This window comes from Trachemys scripta, chromosome 21 (assembly GCF_013100865.1).
Source record: "Trachemys scripta elegans isolate TJP31775 chromosome 21, CAS_Tse_1.0, whole genome shotgun sequence".
NCBI classification, from domain to species: Eukaryota; Metazoa; Chordata; order Testudines; family Emydidae; genus Trachemys; species Trachemys scripta.
Genome location: NC_048318.1, coordinates 17,361,293 through 17,383,128, shown reverse-complemented (window position 1 = coordinate 17,383,128; position 21,836 = coordinate 17,361,293). Strand labels below are relative to the sequence as shown.

At 48.8% G+C, this 21,836-nt stretch overlaps 1 protein-coding gene across 7 annotated transcripts in view; it reads right to left on the bottom strand.

Moving 5' to 3' along the window:
- The window catches only part of CEP164 (centrosomal protein 164), a 72,912-nt gene that overhangs the window by 21,749 nt on the left and 29,327 nt on the right, over positions 1-21,836 (bottom strand). For 6 of the 7 annotated variants that reach the window (XM_034754559.1, XM_034754561.1, XM_034754560.1 and 3 more), the window contains 7 exons: positions 18,565-18,650; positions 16,614-16,772; positions 9,565-9,783; positions 4,095-4,226; positions 2,787-3,003; positions 574-651; positions 218-349 (listed from right to left, as the gene is read on the bottom strand). In XM_034754559.1, coding sequence (XP_034610450.1) covers positions 218-349; positions 574-651; positions 2,787-3,003; positions 4,095-4,226; positions 9,565-9,783; positions 16,614-16,772; positions 18,565-18,650 — 1,023 coding nt within the window. The remainder of the gene's footprint in view (positions 1-217; positions 350-573; positions 652-2,786; positions 3,004-4,094; positions 4,227-9,564; positions 9,784-16,613; positions 16,773-18,564; positions 18,651-21,836) is intronic. The other variant, XM_034754562.1, reaches the window with a different exon arrangement.

Here is a 21,836-nt window from a genome sequence, read left to right as displayed (position 1 = left end):
TACACTCATTGTCCGGCTGGTGGTGCAGGGGTAAGCAGAGAGGTAAGAAACTCAGTCTGCAGGTGGTATGGAACTTACCTGATCTATGGCATCCCTCTCCACCACGAGATAGGGAGGCTTGAAACCAAGCTCTCACAACCGCGGCTAAGCATGCATGGGGGAGGGAGGGGCACAAGGGGGCAATCTACCTCCAAGGCTGTTGCACAAAAATAATCACCTCTCGCTCGAACTCTGCTACTCGATACATTTTTTGTTGCACTTTTTGCTCTGCTCTCTCCAATTCCTCGTGTAGCTGGGCCTCCTCACTCCTCTGGGCCTCTGCTAGATGCTTCCGGAGGCTGGAAACAACCTGCCACAAAAGAAACCACAGACTCATGTACGCAGCATGGCAAAAATCAACGTACTCAGGCTCGCCTCTCTCTGACTGGAGCAGGCCCAAGTGCTGATCGAGAGAAGAATCACCTTTAGGAGGTGGAAGAAACTCAGGTAAATTGCACCAATGACATTCAAGGAAGCTATTTGGCGCAGAATCCGTACAGATTCATCACAAGTTTTGGGAACGTTGGCTTTTACCTTTCGGTGTTTCTCTTCTGCTGCCGATTTTAGCTCCTGGAGCTCAGCTGCAAACTGCTTCTCCAGCACTTCTGCGGCCTGCAGGAGAGTCAACACAAAGTGCGGTCTGAAACCCCCATTTCACGGGACGGTCAAGTACAAACGCCCCGTTTCAATCAGCCATTTATACATAACCTTGGAGAAAGCGCAAGGCTCATACCTTTTCCAGTCTGAGCTGCACTCAAGGTCTCTGGAGTGTCCTGAATTTACTGCCACCAATGAGACACGACTGGAATAGCGCATTGGCTACATGGGACTAGTTCTTTAAAAAACAAAAACACCCTATGGGGACGGTAACAGAGTTTCCACCATCCCTCTGGTGGCCTGAGGCACTCCGCCTCAGTTTCCCTTCTCACATGGCATTCCTCCATAACTCACCAGAACACCACAGGAGTAATTACAACACTCCCTTTCTGGGATCCAATTTATTTAGGCCTTACAACACATTAATACTGCACACCAGCTTCACCCCGCTGGCTACTGGTTTCAGAATTCAAACAGTTCTCTCTCCTTGAGACAGAAATTCCTGGCCTTCCTTCCCAGAGCTGAGTTATCATTCAAACAGTCCCTTTACTATGTGCAGGAGCCAGTGCTGCTCCCGGCAGATGCTTCCTCCAGCTAGCTACAGCTTCCCAGTCTTCTGCCCTGCCTGGGCCTCCTACCTCTCTGCCACCGCTTCCACTAGCCATTTCCTGCTCCCCTTTGGCTCCCTTCAGAGCTGCCCTCTATCAGGCCCCATCAAGGCTGTAAATGAGCACAGGTGGACTGGACCAGTTCCTTAATAAAGAGCCTATCACAGTAGCACCCTTAATTTCAAGGGCTGCCTGAGCCTTCTGGGGGACAGATAGAGGGAAGGCAGTATCCAGACCTGGGGAAAACGGCTTGCTTTGGCCAAGTGAGAGCTTATTTCGTCTGAATCCGTTCGCTCACGTAAACAGAACTCATGACTAGGACTCGCAACTCCCGTGTCTTACCTTCAACACTCCTATTACTACACCCTAGAAGAAAATTAGCCTTTTTCACTACTGCATCCCATTGTGTGATCCACCGTAGCCCCCAAATCCTTTTCAGCGGTACTGCCACCTGGCCATTTTGTAGATGGGCATTTGATTTTTCCTTCCTAGATGTAATACTGCATTTGTCTACTGAATTTCATCTTCTTGAATTCAGAGCAATTTCCCAATTTGTCACGGTCGTTTTGCATTCTAATTCTGTCCTCCAAAGTGCTAGCAACCCCTCCCAGCTTCATATCAGCCTCAGATTTTATAAGCATTTTCTCCACTCCATTATCCAAGTCATTCATGAAAATATTGACGAGTAGCAGACCCAGGACAGAGCCTTACAGGACCTGGCTGGATACGTATCCCCAGTTTGACAGCAAACCATTGGTAACTACTCTGAGTACAGTCTTTCAACTAGTTGTGCACCCACCTTCCAGCAATTTCACACAGACCACATTTCCCTCGCTTGTTTATGAGGATATCATACAGGACTGTGTCAAAAGCCTCACTAAAAAGATACAAGTGTAAGTGGAGATCTGTTATTTAGAATCGAAGCTATCAGAGATGGGAAGAGACTTACTAGGTCAGGCCTAGTCCTTCCGATACCACAACATATTCTCCATGCTGATTTTTCAACATCCAGGGGGTTTCCATCCACTTCTTTCAAGACTGTTCCAGTCAGACGTCTCACCATTACTCAGCTTGTGTGGCTGTGCAGGCTACGCGTTATCCCACTACTTCCAGTTATACTACTTCGAGCCCACAAGCATGCTTAGTGCATCACAGAATGCACAAGAGATTCCTGACACTCCTAACCAATTACTCTCCCCCAGCCTACACCCTGCGGCTACTCACACAGCTCTCACGGGCACAGTTAGTCTTCACCTGGCCCAGCTGCAGGCAAGGGTTACACGAGATCTGCCCAAGCCAGCATGCACCTCTTACCAAACACAAAGAACAATGTGTCTTGAACCCAGGGAGTCTTTGAGATTGTAACGTGGTGTATCTGCCCCAAGGACCACGCATTTGGTAGGAAACGATTAGAATCATCTCCATTATGTTCCCCAGCATTTTGCCCAATGCTCACGCAGGTGCTATTTGATTTCATGGGGTTGGCAGTACAATACAAGCCTTCTCAGTTTTGACTCTGCCCGGTAAAAATGCGAATTTCACCTCTTTTCTTTCTCTTTCTAATCTCTCCTTTAACTCATTCAGGACTCGCTCCTTCTCCTGTTCCAGCTCTGTCGCTTCTCTCTGCTGTGCTTCCTCAACTTCCACCTTCAGCATCTCCAAAACACGTTTCTTCCTCTCCTCCAAGCTCTCCCTCTCCACCTTCTGCAAGGACTCCCACTCCTCTCTCAGCCTTTGCAATGCAGCCTCGTGCTCAGCCCTGGTAGATTTGTGATAAGGGATAAGACGACACAGGTAAGTAGGACAGTCATATTGCAATATTGCATTTCGTTTAGCAACCAAGCTTGCAATAGGAATACGTGGTACAAGTGAAAATTGCAAGCCTAAAGACGTGAACAAAAGCAAACTCGGGTTTTCAAACATGAGTCAAGTAAAGTATTACCTAGAATGTATGCCTTGGGAATGGGTAATTAGGCAGCCTGGCAAACAACAAAGGCAGCTATTAGAAGTCTACATTTTGTGTGTGTGTTTCTCTCTCTCTCTATGTATATATATAAAAAGTAGAGATGAAAATGATGCTCATGTTTTTTCAGTTCCTGCCCTTGCCTGTCTCCTCCAACTCTCATTCGTCTTGATGACCCTTGAAGAGCCAGAAGAGGTCTACTCAATCCAACCAGCTCCTCAGGCATCCTAATCACAAGGGACAGTGCAACTCACTTATGGGGGGAGGGGGGATTCATTCACAGCCACCAGGTCATCAAAAGAGATGTCTATATGTGGGGGGAAGGGTGGGAGGAAAGCAGCAGCAGTGAATCTCAGAGTCTGGATCAACTGAGTCGGGCCGTGCTGCGAGGCTGAAAAGAGCAGTGTAGACATTCAAGGTCGGGCTGCAGCCCGGGGCTCTGAGACCCTCGGACAGAGGACTTTTTTTTTTGGCTATGTAGACACCCAGAGAGAGGCTGAGCAGCCCAAAAGGAATCAGAAGATATACATTACAAAGACATCCTCCTATAGGACATTGCTATAGCTCATTTCCATGCCCACTGACCTCTTCTGCTTTAGAAAGTACAAGAGGCACCAAGAAAGCTGGCCAGTTTTGCCAAACAGAAACAGGTACATTTACCTCAAAGTCTGCAGTGTTAGGAGTATTCCCCAATACTTACTATAAAGGACCCCTGTCAATACTGAGATTAAACCATCTAGTTAGCCGGGGCATCATCCACAGTAACGTCACGTTTGTAAGCGTGGCCACTCTGTTGCTTGAGAGCGGGCAGGGTTTCTATTTACAGGGAGCAAAGGGAAGGCTCACACACCCCCACAGCTTTACACAGCTGGCACTGAAATTTGCACCTTATTTTCCCCTTTTCTGTCTCAGTCTCTGAGCTGATCTGGGCTCGCAGCTTTGAGAGCTTTTCGACCTCTTCCTCTCTCATCCGCAGCTCTTCCTCCTCAGAAGCCTTCGCCAGCTCCTCTTTAAGAGACCTGCGTGACCAGAAGAAAAGAGATTCAGAGGTTTTAACAACCTTAACCAGCTTCCCTCTGAGACCCACAGATCAGACGCTGGTTCCTGTAGGCGTTATCAGTCTGTCTGAAGCTTTCCCAAGAATTCGGGTCCCATTTATTGTCCTTATGCATTAAAAGTTGGCTCCTGAGCACAAGAGACTCTCGGAGGGTTCAAAGCTCTGCAGCACTCTTTCAAAACAGTCTAAAGAATCCAAGGCCAAGGGGTGGGGTAGTGTGTCCCTGGATTCTGACAGGAAATTACAGCGACAGAGTTCTTTTTTCAATAAGTCACGTAGTGCTGTGAAAGCTGAAAATGAAAAGATGTCCCCAGATGGCTGGCTGGATCCATTAGCAGCAATTTGGGCTTTGTGTTCTCACAACAAACTCTTTTTATGCTGCTTCCAGGCACCCTTTCTATTGCAAATCCCTTGTCTTGTTCTTGGCTTCTCTCCCCATTTCCTCTGGGTGCTCCATCTTCCACTCCTCCAACAACAAATTATTAAACAATCAATTTGTGAGCACCTAGAGGATAATAGGGTTACAAGGAATAGCCAGCATGGATTTGTCAAGAACAAATAGTGCCAGACCAACCTACTTTCTTTCTTTGACCGAGTTAGTTTCTTAGTGGATGGGGGGGGGGGGGGGGGAGGCAGAGCAGTAGACGTGATATCTTGATTTTTGGTAAGGCTTTTGACACAGTCCCATGTGATATTTTCATATGCAAACTAGGGAAATGTGGTCTAAGGTGAAATTACTAAGGTGGGTGCAAGACTGGTTGAAAGACTGTACTTCAAGAGTAGTTACCTCTGGTTCACTGTCAAACTGGGAGGGTGCATCTAGTGGTGTTCCACAGGAGTCAGTCCTGGATCCACTAATCACTACTTTCACTAATGACTTGGATAATGGAGGGGAGAGTACGCTTATAAAATTTACAGATGACACCAAGCTGGGAGGGGTTTCAAGCGCTTTCGAGGGCAGGAGTAGAATTCCAAAACGACGCTAACAAATTGGAGACTTGGTCTGAACTCAACAAGAGGTGGAGGAAGTGATTGGAGGAGAGGCTGTTCTGGACTTGATTCTGACAAACAGGGAGGAACTAGTTGTGAATGTGACGGTGGAAGGCAGATTGAGTGAAAGTGATCACAAAATAATGCAGTTCATGATTCTAAGGAATGGTAGGAAGGAAAACAGCAGAATAAACACAATGAATTAGATAAAGTCCGCCTTCTTGAAGTGCAGAGAATTGGAAGGCAAGATCCCATTGGAAGCAAGTTTTTTCCCTTAAAGGAGTTCAGGAGAGTTGGCAGTTTTTTAAAGAGACATCATTAAGGGCACAAGAGCAAACTATACCAATGCAAAGGAAAAAATAGGAAGTGTGGTAAGAAACCACCCAGACTAAATCAGGAGATCTTCAATGACTTGCAATTCAAAAAAGGAGTCATACACAAAGTGGAAAATAGGTCAAATTGCAAATGCTGAATATAAAATAAAACACCACAAGCATTTAGGGACAAGATAAGAAAGGCCAAGGCACAAAATGAGAGTAAAACAGCTAGGAATATAAAGGGTAACAAGAAAGCATTTTACAATGCTGGAAAGCAAAGAAAGACCAGGAACAGGGTAGGCCCATCACTAGATGAGGAGGAAAGACAATAACAGAAAACACAGCAATGGCCGAAGTGTTAAATTATTTTTTTGTTTCAGCTTTCACCCAAAAAGTTACTAGTCAGCTACACAGTGAACATCAGAGTAAAAAGGGTAGAACCTGAGACTAAAATAGGAAAGGAACAAATTAAGAATTACTTAGACTAATTAGATGTCTTCAGATCAGCTGGGCTGGATGAAATACATCCTAGAATACTTCAGGAATTGGCAAAGATCTCTGAGCCATTAGTGATGATCTTTGAGAACTCGTGGAGGACTGGACAGATTCCTGAGGACTGGACAACTATAGCATCCATCTATAAAAAGGGGAATAAGGACAAACCGGGGAATCATAGGCCAGTCAGCTTCACTTCGATATCCAGAAAGCTAATGGAGCAAATAATCAAACTTTCTATTTGTCAGCACTCAGAAGAAAATGAGGTGATAAGTAAGTCAGCATGGATTTGTCAAGAATAACCTTCTTTGACATGGTAACAAGCCTGTGGATAGGGGATAGTACATGTCATATATCTTGACTTCAGTAAAGTTTTTGATACCCTCTCCCATGACCTGCTTATAAACAAACTAGAGAAATATCGCCCAGACCAGAGGTTCTCAACCTCTTTCTGAGCCCCCCCAACATGCTATAAGAACTCCACGGACCCCCCTGTGCAACAAGAACTGGTTTTCTGCATATAGAGGCCAGGGCCGGCGTTAGGGGGTAGCAAGCAGAGCAATTGCCTGGGCCCCCCATGAAGCTACATTGCCCAGGCTTCAGCCCCATGTGGTGGGGCTTCGGCACCTGGGCTTCAGCCCCATGTGGTGGGGCTTCGGCGTTCTGCCCTGGGCCCCAGCGAGTCTAATGCTGGCCCTGCTTGGAGACCCCCCTGAAACCTGCTCGCGGTCCCCTAAGGGGCCCCAGGCCCCTGGTTCAGAACTATTGCCCTAGACAAACCTACTGTAAGGTGGGTGCACAACTGCCTGGAAAATTGTACTCAGACTAGCCATCAATGGTTCGCAGTCAAGCTGGAAAGGCATATTGAATGGAGTTCCACAGGGATCTGTCCTGGGTCCAGTTCTATTCAATATCTTCGTAAATGATTTGGATAATGGCATAGAGAACCAGGGCCACCCAGAGGATTCAGGGGGCCTGGGACAAAGCGCGGGAGCTGCGGTGCTTGTACTCATCCAGCGGCGGTCCGGGTGTTTGGCGGCATTTCGGTGGCAGGGGGCCCTTCAGTCGCTCCGCGTCTTCGGCAGCACTGAAGGACCCGCCACCGCCTAAGACCCGGACCACCGCCGGGCCAGGGTTCGCGGGGGCCCTGCGGGGCCTGGGGCAAATTGCCCCCCGCTCTGGGCGGCCCTGTAGAGAACACACTTAAACTTTGTGGACTATACAAGCAGGGCAGAGTTGCAAGCATTTTGGATTAAGGCAGAGCTCACAAACAGGCTTCTTCCAGATAGGCGATGAGTCTTGGACAAACGTAAATTAAACATGGTAGGCCAAATCTACATATGGAGTAAATGGAGGGATGGGCGAACACCAGATACCAAACCCCAGGGTTTGTTCTCTCTCTGGGGTACAAAGACAATGAACTTTGGAGGTATAAGAGGAAGACATTTTGTTATCCTTCACTGAGGATAACAGGACAGCACTTTCTGCATTCATGAAAGTTATGGATCCTGGCTATGATGGCTAGTGATACTGGGAGGTTGCATTAGGTGAGAAATTGCTTTAGACGAGGACTTTAGCCTACTGAAAGTTACGTGTAGATGCTAAGAAATGTATTGTACCTTTTGTTTTAAAAGGAATTTGCTGTGCTTATTATCTTTGCTCATTATCTCTTAAATCTTAAATTTTGTTAATAACCCTATTTGTTTTCACTAGAAGTAGAGTACAGTGCTGTGTTAGATTGAAGCAGACACTCAGCTGATTCAGTTGTGTGTGTACACAGTTCCCTTAGGAACAGCGAACGTAGTATTACTGGGAGGAGGCTGGACACAAGGAACGATTCTGAGGAGTTTGGAGACTGGAGCGCACCAAGGGCTGGCAGAGCCCAGAGGAGAGTGCTTGAGTGACTGAAGGACTGTCAGCGTCAGGGAACTGCTACAAGACAGCCTGCCTCTCACTGAGCTGGGGGGGTAACAGGGTAACTCGCAGTCCCAGGCACCCTGAGAAAGTGCCACAAGTTACCAAACAGGCTAATATTCTCAGGTGTGTTAATAGGGAATGTCACACATGAGACACGGGAGGTGACTGCCCCTCGACTAGGCACTGGCGAGGCCTCAGATGGAGTGCTGTGTCCAGTTCTCGGCACCACACTAAGAAAAAAAGGTGGATAATATGGAGAGAGTCCGAGGAGAGCAACAAAAATGATTAAAGGTTTTAAAAAAATCTGACCCATGAGGAAAAGTTAAAAAAAACTGGGCATGTTTAGTCTTGAGCACAGATGACTGAGGGGGACCTGAGAACAGTCTTCAAATATATTAAGGGCTTTTACAAAGAGGGCAGTTCTCCATGTCCACTGAAGGCAGGACAAGAAGTAATCAGGTTAATCTGCAGCAAGGGAGATACAGGTTAGATATTGGGAAAAGCCGTCTAACGAAGGGGAGTTCAGCTCTGGAACAGGCTCCAAGGGAGGCTGTGGAATCCCCGTCACTGGAGGTTTTTAAGAACCGGCTGGACAAACACCGTCAGGGATGGTCTGGGTTCACTTGGTCCTGCCTCAGAGCAGGGAACTGCACTCAATGGTCTCTTGTGGTGCCTTCCAGCCTGACATTTCTCCGATTCCCCACAGCACTGCCCAGGAAGATGCCACGTGGCCTGCGCAGCACACTGCAAGGAGCATGTTTAACAGAACCAGCACAAACAGGACCCAGAGGCTGAGTGTAGAAGCACCACTGAAAGTTTTAAATAGAGAACCTGAAGCTTCTGCCACAGTTCAGCTCCCTGGATAACCTTCAAACCCATGCAGCCTGACCGGGCTTTGACGTATAACTGGCCACATTCCCTGCTCCTAAAAGCCTTGTTCTGAAGTACCTGGGAATTCAGCATGTGGCACTCCTAGAGTGACCCCGTGTGCCCTGATGCTCCAATTTCCAAATCTATCACCGCCACTTAGCCTAGGCTTGAACATCTGCCACGCTGTAAACCACTGAGCACAGAGAAGGATACTTTACCCAGGTTTACAACCTGAGAGACAGGTGCATATGCTGAAAGTTACATTTGTATCGGATCACAGCTCTTCCCGCTGGCCTAGGAGGAAAAGGCTCCCAGCTCTACACTGGGAAGACCGAGAGCTTTGCCCACACACACACGCGCACACTACACATACACTCCGAGGATTTATATCGTGTCCATAAGCCGTGTTTATGGCAGAACGTTATTGTCCGTGAGACGCACAGCCTGTCATGCACAGCACAGAGCCTGGGGAGGCAAAACGAGTCCCTCATTCGTCTCCACCCAAAAATCCCAGCCCACTCTCCTGCATCCAAGGCATTGGCAAAGTGGTACCAGTCTCTTTTCCACAGGAGACACAGTGGCTTGCAGACACCTCAAGATCACAGGGATGGCAGACTGTGGTACTGCACAAGCATGGGGCCTCCAGCAAGGAGTCACAGCAGGGGAAGGTTTGGGGGCTGCGGGAGGAGTTAGAGTATGAAAGGAAATTACCGGAGGGACTTTTCTTTCTGCTGATGAAGCACTTGAGCTTCTTCCTCCTCCTCTTGCCTCAACTCCTCCTGGAATCGCTGAACCTTCTTCTCCTTTGCTTGCAGTAAACGCATTTTTTCTTGCTCCAGCTCCTGCTCCTGCTCCCTGGCTATTTCCTCCAGGGATTCTGCAGAAGGCCAGTTCAAGGACACCACTTGTTTGATTTCCTCCCCAAGTTGTCTGCCAGGAAAAAAGAAAAAAAAAAAAAGGCTGTCTTTAAAACAGGATAACAGAGAACTGGCTAATGCAATGAGAACAGTACCACTCCACCTACCCTGCAAGGATCTCAAAGCCATGTAAAATGCCAGCTAAGCATCACCTCAATACACCGTGATGAGGTAGGGAGGGGATACATAGAAATCACTGCCACTACCACTGGTATGTAGCCACCTCTGGACTAGAGCACAGCAGCTGCTGACCAGCTCTGCAGGACAAGGGATGAAGAAGGGAGGTGTAGATGGGTGCAAGCACTGGGGCGGGGGAGAAATGGAATGTACTCCGCCACACAACTTATCCTCTTGATGTTCCTCTCAGCATGCCTGGAGAACTGAGCCCCACCCCAACCCTCTGTATGCGATTACACCACTTGCTTTGTATCCAGTTGGGACTACAGGGGGAATTCAGGGAGGCAGTATGTCATTACCAAGCTGGAATTTAACCAGCAGCGCAGCAGGGTTAATACCACAACTCTTACAAAGAGAGCTCTCGACAAGTATAAATGACATGCAGCCAGGGCATGAGTTTTATATTTCCTTCCAAAGACAGCACCTCCAGCAAGAGTCCCCAAGCACCACTGCTTGAATCCAATACTGAGGCAGGGAAGGACCCCTCCTCCTGTAGCATCTAGGTATTCCTTGGATGTCGCCCACTCCTGTTCTGTACTGGCCCATCACCACTTCGCTTGCAAGATGTGCCAGAACCTCAGTGCACGAGGGTCAGGCTGGGGGAAAAACGCTTGGTGACAGTGGAGCCACAATTGGAGCTTCCGGCTACTACTGGAACACAGACAGCAAGTAGTAACAAGGGAAGAGGTAGAGTCTCAGCACGGCCTGGAGAACAATGGGTTCACTCAGGCCTGGTCTATACTACCCGCCTGAATCGGCGGGTAGAAATCGACCTCTCGGGGATCGATTTATCGCGTTCCGTCGGGACGCGACAATCGATCCCCGAATCGGCGCTCTAACTCCACCAGCGGAGGTGGTAGTAAGCGCCGCCGACAAAAAGCGGCAGAAGTCGATTTTGCCGCCGTCCTCACAACGGGGTAAGTCGGCTGTAATACGTCGAATTCAGCTACGCTATTCACGTAGCTGAATTTGCGTATCTTAAATCGACTCCCCGCTGTAGTGTAGATGTACCCTCAGAAAGGCCAAAGGCACTAAGCAGCAGTTCCATGCAGTGACTATAGTATGACAGCATATGTTCCACGGGCCCGTTGGGCCAGGGCTCGGTGAACGGCTCACGTAGAGCAGCAGGATTTGGCAGCTGCCTTTTGTTTCCATATAGGCCAGAAAGGACTCGGCTGAATGGGCAGGAAGACAGACTAACCTCTGGGGAACATTATGCAAGGCACTGCATTTAGCCGTATGGAGTGGAAATCCATCAACTTCATGAAAAAAATCGTACAGATACAGACAGACATCATCTTCCTTTCCAAATGCAAACAGATGGCCATCATACCAAAAGGACTAAAGGTAAAAAATCCATTGCAATCTACATATCACACAGACTATGCTGAGAGACTGTGTCACACACTCTCAAAGAAACTGCAAAACCACCTGATCAACATCCTATACAGCAAACAGGGAAAGATCAAGACTGAACTCTCAAAACTGGATACTCTCATGAAACACCAACCTTCCACACAAACTTCCTCATGGAGAGACTTAACAAAAACTAGACAAGCCATTTACAACACAAACTTTGCTTCTCTACAAAAGAAAAAGGACACTAAACTGTCTAAACTGCTACATGTCACAAGGAGCCACAACAGTAGCTCCCTTACCCCACCCAACAATGTTGTTAATCTTTCCAGCTATTCTCTCAGCCCAGCAGAAGAAGCTGTCCTATCTCAGGGCCTTTCCTTTTGTCTTTCCAGACCCACGAACATGATACAGTTCTGCGGTGACCTAGAATCCTACTTTCGACGTCTCCGACTAGTCTCTAAGGTGCCACAAGTACTCCTGTTCTTCTCTGGGGAACAATTATTCTGTCGTGAAAAACAGACCCACAGAATACCTCTGGCATACGCAGGAACCAGGGCAGTGGCTAAGCCTCACAGACGGCTCAGGCAGCAGGGAGGAAGGGTAAGCAGAACTCCATGTGGAACACATGGCTTCATAAGGCAGCCCCAGGCGCCCTCCTGTGGCAAGCTACAGCCAAACAGGCAGCCTGCCTCAGCTTCCCTCCTTCACAGTCCCCGTAACACCATTTAACACCATTAATCTAGGCTTGAATAGGGACTGGGAGTGGATGGCTCATTACAGAAGCAGCTTTTCCTCTCCTGGAATTGACACCTGCTCATCTATTATTGGGAGTGGACTACATCCACCCTGATTGAATTGGCCCTGTGAACACTGGTTCTCCACTTGCGAAGTAACTCCCTGCTCTCCATGTGTCAGTATATAATGCCTGCATCTGTAACTTTCACTCTATGCATCTGAAGAAGTGAGGTTTTTACCCACGAAAGCTTATGCCCAAATAAATCTGTTAGTCTTTACGGTGCCACCAGACTCCTTGTTGTTTTTGTAGTCCCTGTAACATCACACAAACTCTCTTGCCTCAGAAATACCCTTCCTAGGGGCCAGTTTATTACTAAAACATCACGCAAACGGTCCGGAACAAAAGCCCCAAAAGGCAGACCGTTTGCCACCTCCAGTGCACAGGGTCCTTAAAGTCCCACAATAGCTAGTCCATTGACTTAGCACTTACTGCACTCTGCCATCTTCCACCACACCCAGCTTCTTCTTCGGTCCTCTCCTATCCTTCTGCCAGGACAGCTGGACTGCAATGTATTCTTCTCAATGGGAACCCCTCAGCCTCTCTGCTGGGAGATCATCTGCACCGGGGAGCGCCCAACGCGCCCCTGGGCCCCCTCACTGGTCCCCTGGGTCCAGCTCTCCGGTGTGGAGAGGTCAGTGGGTAAGCCCCTCCATTGCTTGCCGGCTGTCAGCCCTCTCCGGCCCTCAGCTGCAGCTCTTTGGCTTAGAAGTGAGCAGGCCCTCTGCTTTTTTGCTGCCTTCAGCATCAGCACTCCAGCCCTTGTCTCAGCCTTGGGGAGGTCAACTGGCAAACCCCTCTCCTGCCTTCAGCTTTCCCCCAGGAACCTCCTACAACTCTCTTCGAGGACCTCCTCCCTCTCTGATTCACCCTGATCCTTTATAGCCCCAAGTGTTGCCATGCCCGCTTAATTGGCCAAACTCAGAGCACCTGAGCTGGCACAAGGCCGCTGGACCTTCGTCTAAAGGGGCCACAAGAAAACAAGAACAAAGAGAAAAGCCCGTGAACGCAAACCTTGCCCCTCCAGTTCAGTAACCTATACATGAGGTTGGCAAAGTTAGCGCCAGCCAGTGAGCTGCTCCAGCCATTAGGGTTCTGCCAAGGGACCGCAGATCCCCCAACCACAAAGCACACAGAGGGCTCCTTGCCAGCTCACGATGCAATGCCAGCCCTCTCACTGGCCAGGTGATACTGTGGGAGGAGGCCTCAGGTCACAGGGGACATTAGAAAACAAGCAGGAGGTTTGACAGGACTGCACCAGTGCTACAGAGGACAGGCAGAAGGCGATTAACTGAAGTGCCAGACTAATTCAGACAAGGGTAGGGGAAACATCTCAATGTTCTTCCTGATCTCTGCCATGCCCCGAGATCTAATCTGGTTTGCTTGGGCAGCAAAGTCCCTGGTACAGGTAATTAACTAGTCAGTGATTTATCTATAACCCTGGAAGGACAAGGAGGTGAGGACCTCAGAGGAAGCTCGGGGCTCTGAAACTCAGGCTTCTTCACTCAAGCGGAATGAGAATGCATTCAGACAAAACGTTACGCAGAGAGAGGGATGAAAAAGCTTCTGCATACCCTTTCTCAGCTTGGCTGGATTGTGACCAAAGGCAGCTTTCTTGCTTGGGAAGCAACAAGGACACACCGCTCAGCTACCACTGGGCACAGCACCACAGCAATGCCTCTAAAAAAAAACCCATTAAACCAAACACGACAGGGATTCGGGAGAGCTGGATTCTAGTCCTGGCTTTGCTGCTGCCATGCTGAGTGACCTAGGAAAGCAGCTTCCGCTCTTCCTGCCTCGGCTTCTTGAACGGACACACAGCACAGCCTCCTTGGTGGAAAGGGTAAAGATCAGCCTCCAGATACTGAGGCTACCTAAGTGACTGCTTTCCTCCCTACCCCACCCTCCCACAGCTGTAGGGCTTCTAATGGGACTACCTACATTGAAACACTGGAGGAATGGAAGCCAGGGGTTCTCCCCTTCTCATCCAGCCACCACCTGAATTTGCTGATCTTCACAAGGACCTCCTGGTCCTCAAGCTTGTGCAAAAGAGGGCAAGGGAGAAGAGTTTCTCTTTTGCCTCTTCAAGCCGGAGGAGCACTGGTGTCTGGATGAGCAGGGCCAGCTCTAGGCACCAGCTTAACAAGCAGGTGCTTGGGGCGGCCAAGGGAGAGGGGCGGCACGTGCAGCAATTCGGGAGCAGAAGGTCCCTCACTCCCTCTAGGAGCAAAGGACCTGCCGCCAAACTGCCGCCGCCGATCGCGGCTTCCCCCCCCCCCCCTCCCCCAATTACCACTGCCGGTCGCGATTGTGGGTTTTTTTGTTTTGGTTTTTTTTGCTTGGGGCGGCAGAAATGCTGGAGCCGTCCCGGTGGATGAGGTGAGCTTCCACCAGTTCTGGCAGCAGCACCTACCCACTGTGCTAATGCAGAAAGGTCACGTGTTAGGACAACACATGCTTGTAAGGCTACATGTTTGAAAGAGCCCAGCAGCCAATGTCTTTGGAAAGTCTGGCTCTCTCTCTTTTCCACAAATGAGCTCACCGCCTATGCAGTGGGCTCATGTTTATAGTTAAAGGAAGATGAGTTGTGGCATGAGTCAGCAGGAAGTCTGCTTAAAAGAGGGAAAAGCTGAGGCTTCCCCACAAATATTCTGGTGAATAGCAATCATGGGGATGGGGGGAGAAAAAGGAAAACAGAAAAAGTCAAGAATTTAAAAAGAAAATGTAATTCAGTAATAACCCCGCTTGAGCTTACTAGGTCAAAGCCAGGGCTCTTTAAATACACAAGTACCATACACAAAAATGGCACTCTTTCCACTGCACCTGTATTTTCAGAGAGAGCTCTGCCTTCTCTTCATTTGTCTAGTCACCTGATTCTGCAGTCTGCATGCATTCCCATTGCCTGCAATGGGAGCATTGTTTATACCGGGACTGCGGGATTGGGGACTGGTTATTTTACTTAGCCAGCTTCACCTCTTCCCCAGCTAAAGCAAACCAACCAGTGTCTGGCTCAAACAAACACACTACTTATGGATGAGGTATTTTTCTGAATCAGTTATATAAATGTGCTGGAAGCTTGCCAGCCTCCGGTAATAGAAAGCAATAGGATCTCCAAAAATTCAATAGAAAACCAATCTGTTTCTAATTAAGCTTTTTCAAAGGGCAGCAAAGTTATGAGGCCTGAAAGAGGCTCAAGGGGAAAAAAACTGCACTGGTGTAGGTACAAAATGAAATTCTGCTTCCCGGGTGGCGAGATCGAAAGCTGCAGGCCTTGGCATGCTCTGACACCGCTGAACTGAGGCAGAGGTTCCGCGACGCTGCCGGGGAACAGGGAATTCAACGACGTCAGTAACACCAGAAAAAGGGTACAGCCACTACAGAGAAAGCGAGCAGCATGGGGTGGGGGGTCCTTGGGGCTATAGATAAATCATGCACTCCTAATACCGCCGTGGGACCTCCCAATACATTGCCCATGCCAATGCTACATGTAACAATGCCCAAAGCAAACAGGTGGAGCTTATCATCCTGAGCTGGACAAGCTCCTTGGTGTCATTTTCCACCCCTCCTACCTCAATTTTCTTTTATTAAAAGCATTTATACAAACTATTCCCTGTTTTTCAAGGCAGGTATGTTCCTGGACATGGCACTGAGACACCCTCACACTTCCCTACCAGTGACCACAGACTGTCTCGAAGTTGCATGTACCCTGTGAGGGCACCAGCAGTTCTGCCCAGTTACACCTGGTGTTTTTTTCAGTACAGGCACAAAAATCTGCAAGACTGTTTCCACCAAGATCTGTTGCTGTGGTAGGACTGCAGGCACCTGACTGCAAAGGCCACCAGTTTAGTAAGCGATGAACTGGCCTTTATTGGGGACTCTAGTTCTACCAGCTCGGGCGGTGATCTCACCAGATAACACAAGCCAAGATGCAGTCCACCGTTCATTGATGGCAGTTAAATGCATTTGATACTTGTGGCTCTGGTCTCGGTAGTGCTCAGCAGTTATACTTGGAGGAATCCGCCCTCTGGCATAAACCTAGATGGGCATGGTTGGCCTTTCTAACCGCACAGAGAGGCTGAAGTGCTCTCTTCCAAGCAGGACGTAAGCAAATCTTGCTTCAATCATTTCTGCACTGCCTAGGAATGAACCTGATCATCTAACTCCTAACCTGAATTTTCTCAGGAATTAGATCATGAAGCCTGACTCTATAAGGCCCAATGGCTGGGCAAGAACAGCAGCTACTTCATTTTCTCTAATACAGACAATTGACACACTGGGCTATTGGTTGCAGGACTGGCAGCAAAACAGCGCCTTAGGAGCATGTGCACTTAGGAGCTGCACACGGAAGTGCTCTTGTTTTTAAACTCATTCTCCCACAGTGCCTACTGAGAACCTCAACTGAAAGCACCAAGCCACATCTTCACATTCAGCAGGGGTCACATACGAGAACAGCATACAAGAAGGCAAGAACTCTCCTCCTCAGAGCGCCAGAGGAATTTAATATGAGCCCTTACGCCTGATGAGTGGCTGCAGGCTCCTCCGGATTGGTCAGACTATCCAGCGATCCCTCCTTTTGCTCCAGGGCAGCAGTCTCTTCCTGGCTGGCGTTCTCTAAACTTAAACACTTCTCTTCGGCCATTTCGCAAGCACTGAAGGGGCGCTGGTCCCTCTCACTTTGCAGCAGTAAAAAGGTAACAGAATAACAGATTAGTGAAAAGTGGACTCCACTGCTTGCCCCATTTAAACAGGATGGAGGGAGACCAGGATGCAAAGCTAAAGTGAGGGGTGCACACATCTGCAACACCACTGCATACCTGCCAAGGGTACCAGTTAGTCCAACTCTGTTGTTGCCTAAGGGCAAAACAACAGCTCCCTTCCATCATCCAAACCAGCATAGGAGTTGCAAGTATTGAAAGACTAATAGGTGACTGGGGTATAAGTAAGTGTCTGTCAATCTCTAAATGCTGAATCCCTTCCAAGGAAAATTTCCCTTCTTTTCCAAGTCCTTGGAGAATTTCCCAAAGCATATTTGAAGACAAACCAACCCCATTAACAACATCTACACTGTATCTGAACTACAGCTGGAAATACTGGCAGGCATGCCCATATCTGCAGCCCTACAGCATCTTAGAGGCAGAAAGAAAGAGACACTAGACAAGTACAAAGCAGCGTTACCAGCGGAGAGGAGGAATGAAGAATGAAGAGAGTGAACACACAGCTCTGGGAAGCAGGTATAGAGTGATAAGATGTTTGCTGCACAGAAGATGTTTTTTTAGGGAGCCTTCATATGAGCAGCATCTCCGAGCACAAGTGCACAGGGTTCACCAGTGTCTACGGCAGGTCGTAAGGACTACTGCAGATCAGTCTCTCCAACATCCTTTTTGGAACAGCGCCATCTTCAGCATTAGGGCACAGGACCGTGGTTCCCAATTGCCCAACACACCAGAACACTATGAAACTACACATGGAGATTAGGTGTCTAACACACATTTCCTATGCAAACAAAACATTCTACAGCTCCCAGGAGAGACTTGCGGGCAGCCTGAGCTGTTTTGGTCTGAACATTTCTGTATTTTTAAACTTGTCACCACAAATAGAAAAACAAACAAACAAGTCTTCCAGTCCCTGCAGTAACTAAGTGTTAGGACGCCCAGATTGTTCCTGGGATAGTAAATGTTGCTCTCCAGAATTAAAGCTTCAGTAGACCATGACACAAGATAGTCTAGTATGGACACTGGGTCCATTCTGCCTGCTGTAGGAATGTACGCTCACAGAAATAAATGGAATTGGTCCCACTTAGGTCAGGGCTGGATTCATCCATTGTCATTAACAGGGAGCCAGCCTGTCACCGGAGAGCATTTAGCCACTGATAAGTTAGCTGCACAGTACCGATATTCCAACAGGCCCAGTATAAAGTGGACTGGGAGGGGCTGCTTCCGACCCTGAATAATCTGAAAAGTGATATGTAGTGACTGAGCCTCCCATAGTTAAATGCCATGAGACACAACAAAAGATTTGAACTAGTCCAGAGCATCCTGATAGGACTGCCAAAATGTTAGCTATATTCACCCAGGTCAGCAACATAGAAGAAAAGAAAAGTTTCCTAGCCTTAGAGAAAAGCCAAATAGCCTTAAGGGAAACAAGATGTTGACTCTCTCTCTGGTGGAGTTTTCGGGGAGATGAAAGGTACATCGTTTGCTTGCCTACCCAGCCAGAGGCCTGAAGCAGCACTGAACCCGCTGAGACAGCAGGGGAGAGGGAAAAGAGAAGAGAAGAAAGTGAAAGACGGAAGGAAAGGACCTTTTAAGATAAACACCCCAGGGTTTCTACAGCTTAACAGGGGGATTCCTGCAGGGGTTGCAATGATCACACTACAATAGCCTCAGGTATAGGCTGGATAGGAGAGCAGTGGGGAGCTAGACCTCTACAGCCATCGTTTGTAGCCCTGGCCTGTTTATACCATACCTCTCAGCAGCTTTGGTTCTTTTGCTTTGCTCTTCTTCTAAGCTGGCTTTGCTTTGGTCCTTTTCCTCTTCTCCCAGCCCCTGGGCCTGCAGGTAAAAGCAAACGGTGTGGGGTTTGCAGAATTTACAGTCGTTCTGAAGAAGAGAGGAGGGAAGCCTGTGCTGCTTTGTCCCTGTAGCTGAGCACCACACCGAAGCAGCAAACAAACTGGCCCTCAGAAAACCGTCCAAGCAATTGCTAAAATCAAAATGCTCTGTCCTTCTCTGGTGCACAAAAGACCTCAAAGAGCTTTACAAACACTGATAAACCTAACAGCACCCTTGCACGCTGCTTTGAACTCTCTAGTGATTTTGGGGTCCAAGTTGACACATCTAAAAAGATTTTCAGAGAGCGGGGGCTCAGCCTTGGAAAGTCAGGTCGGGCACCAAAACCACTTGTCACTTTTGAAAATGTTGGCCTGAGTTCTAGCCCAATTTTACAGGAAGGGAAACAGAGAGGCAGAAGTGAAATGACGGGCCAAATTCACAGCAGGAGTGAGTGGCTGAGCTGGGAACAGACTCCCACTCCTGACTCAGTCCTACGCCATGGCTTCTCTCTAGGACAGCATCAGATCATGAGGGGCCAGGCTCAGGTGCGTACAGGCAGAGTCAGACCCCACCACATGAAGACAAATAGCCCTCTCACAGGGAATGCCCTTGGGACTCTGGGGCAGGAAGGCTCCCTCGCTAGCATCCACTAGGAGTGACTGCTGCTGCCAGCCTTGCACAATTGCCAAAGGACAATGGGGATCTTCTGGCATGGCAGAGAGGAAACCAGGGAGCCTGCAAGTTTAAAAGCTGCCTAGGAACATAAGAGGGGGGTGAGAAGCAGACAACTCAGTCTCAGATAAAGAACCAATCCAATGAGGCCAACAGATGAGAACAAGGCTAGGGCATCAGAAACAGCCTTCCCCTCCACCCAGGGAAGGCAAGGAGGGAGGGAAAGTGTTAACAGCCTATCTTTCGATCGGAGGCTCCCCGCACACTCATTGGTGGCTGAGCGCTCAGGAGTTGAGGCGGTGACTTTGCCATATGGAAGTGCACCAAGGGGCAGGGCCAACATTTAAAAAAAATGAAATTATAAATAGCAATGATTTATGCAAATTTCTAGTAAAGCAATGAGCAGAAGGATTCCCTGCTAGTGCTGTCACATCTCATCACTTCAACCCAGTCAGACCTCTCCTAGGCAGCTCCCTCTCTCCTGCCCCAAGCAATTAGTGGCTTCAGGTCCCAAGAACCGGGCAGCTCAGCAAACATCCCCTGGCTCCAGATGGGATCTGTTACGGTCACCTTTGAAAGCACAAATGGCTATTTTTATTCCTAGGAAGATCTTGTTCCCCTACTAGAGTCATTGGTGGGGAGCCTACACTGATGGCTGCCACCTGGCTCTCACTCGGTCTCTTTCTCTCTAACTGGAGCAACCTGGACCCCTTGACACTGCGATTAAAGGAACTGCTTCAGGTTCATTTTTAAAAGCTGGGGTTAGCCTGTGTCTTCCGCAGGGCATCAGAGTTCTAGCCCTGGGGCTGGCTTTGGGCTAGTGGATTGAGCAGGGGGCTGGGAGTCAGGAGGTCTAGGGTTTAAATCCTGATTCTGCCACTGACTCACTGTGTGACCCTTGGCAAGTCCCTTGGCAAGTCCCTCTCCCCCTACCTCAGTACTGTCCTGTGGGGATCCTGGATAAGAGTGAAGTGGTGTTATTAGTCTGGTCTCCTGTTCTGGAACGCAGAGCTGTGAAACCGCTCACACTCAGGATGAAACACAACATTGAGGGTGAGACAGAAGGGGAGAAGAATTGACGAGCTGTTCTTCAAGAGGTAAATCTAGCCCAATTCCTTTCTAAGGGCACCATCAAAGCCCAAAGAAGGCAAGATAAAGATTCCCATTGACTTCAAAGGGAATTCGGTCAGGCCCTGTGCCTGTTTCTAGATTAGCCTTTTACCGCTATTGCTACCGTTGATGCAGCTTCACTGGTGGAGCCGAATGTCAGCAGTTTAAACCCTGTGTCCTCGAAGCCTGCTCAGAGCCAGTCTAGACAACAAAGGGTTAACATGGCTGGGGCCGGGGCCGGGGCCCCTGGTCCACTCTAGCTGCACTGCTGGAGCGGAGCCAGACGTAGCAATAATGGGAAAATCAGGAGGGAAAAGGCTAGTGTAGATCAGACCGATAGGAATACGGCTGTTCTCAGAGTCAAATGAAAAACAACATCACCATCATCCTACAGAGGAGACCTCCCCTCCCTTCCAGCCCTAAAGAGAGGCCAGGAAAAATATTTCCAGTCTATATCAAAACTTTATCGGCAGGGCCGGCTCCAGGGTTTTCGCCACCCCAAGCAGCCAAAAAAAAAAGAAAGAAAAAGAAAAAAAAAGCCGCGATCGCGATCTGTGGTGGCAATTCGGCGGAAGGTCCTTCGCTCCGAGCGGGAGGGAGGGACCGTCCGCTGAATTGCAGCTGAATAGCTGGATCTGTCGCCCCTCTCCGGAGTAGCCGCCCCAAGCACCTGCTTGCCAAGCTGGTGCCTGGAGCCGGCCCTGTTCATCGGAGATCTCCAAGCCCTCGGCAAACACCAGAGCGTTCTACCCTCCTTCCAGGCAGGAGTTAGCCCCATCTATAAAAGGAGGATTTGGGGGCAAGGTGGGGAGAGTGCAGTGCCTTTTTCATCGTGAGTGCGGGAGCCCAGTCCCTCGCTCTAGACAACAGACAACGCGGCCTCTGCTGAGCCACTGAGCTCATCTACTGCAGATCCCAACACCGGATATTCACTGGGAAACAAACCCGAACACTGGTCGCTCAGCTGTCACATAAGCAATTTTATTTCAAGAAACAGGATATTTTGCCAAAGCAAAAGCAAGCCCCTTATGTAGAAATAAACACATTCTACCCAACCAGAAGTGTCATTTGAAAACATCCTCTCTCAACACAAAGCAGCAGCTGCAGTTCTGCAGGGGGCACCATTTCAAACCCACCTCTCTTTCCTCGAGACAAGGCTGTAATAAACTCATAATGTGTCTGATCCAACAAGGAATTTGTATGCATGATACTTATGCCGTAGCAAAAAGGAGGGGGAAAATATACAGCAGGCACATATTTTGTTTTCCTTTCACACCTGATTATCTTCATTATTAAGCACAAGAGGACAGGTGTATTCTCCAAACGCCACCTAAGCAAACTGGATCTACTCTCTGCCAGACAGGTGGCGAGTTTGTCACTTGGGGTGTCTTCCTCTCAGCTGAT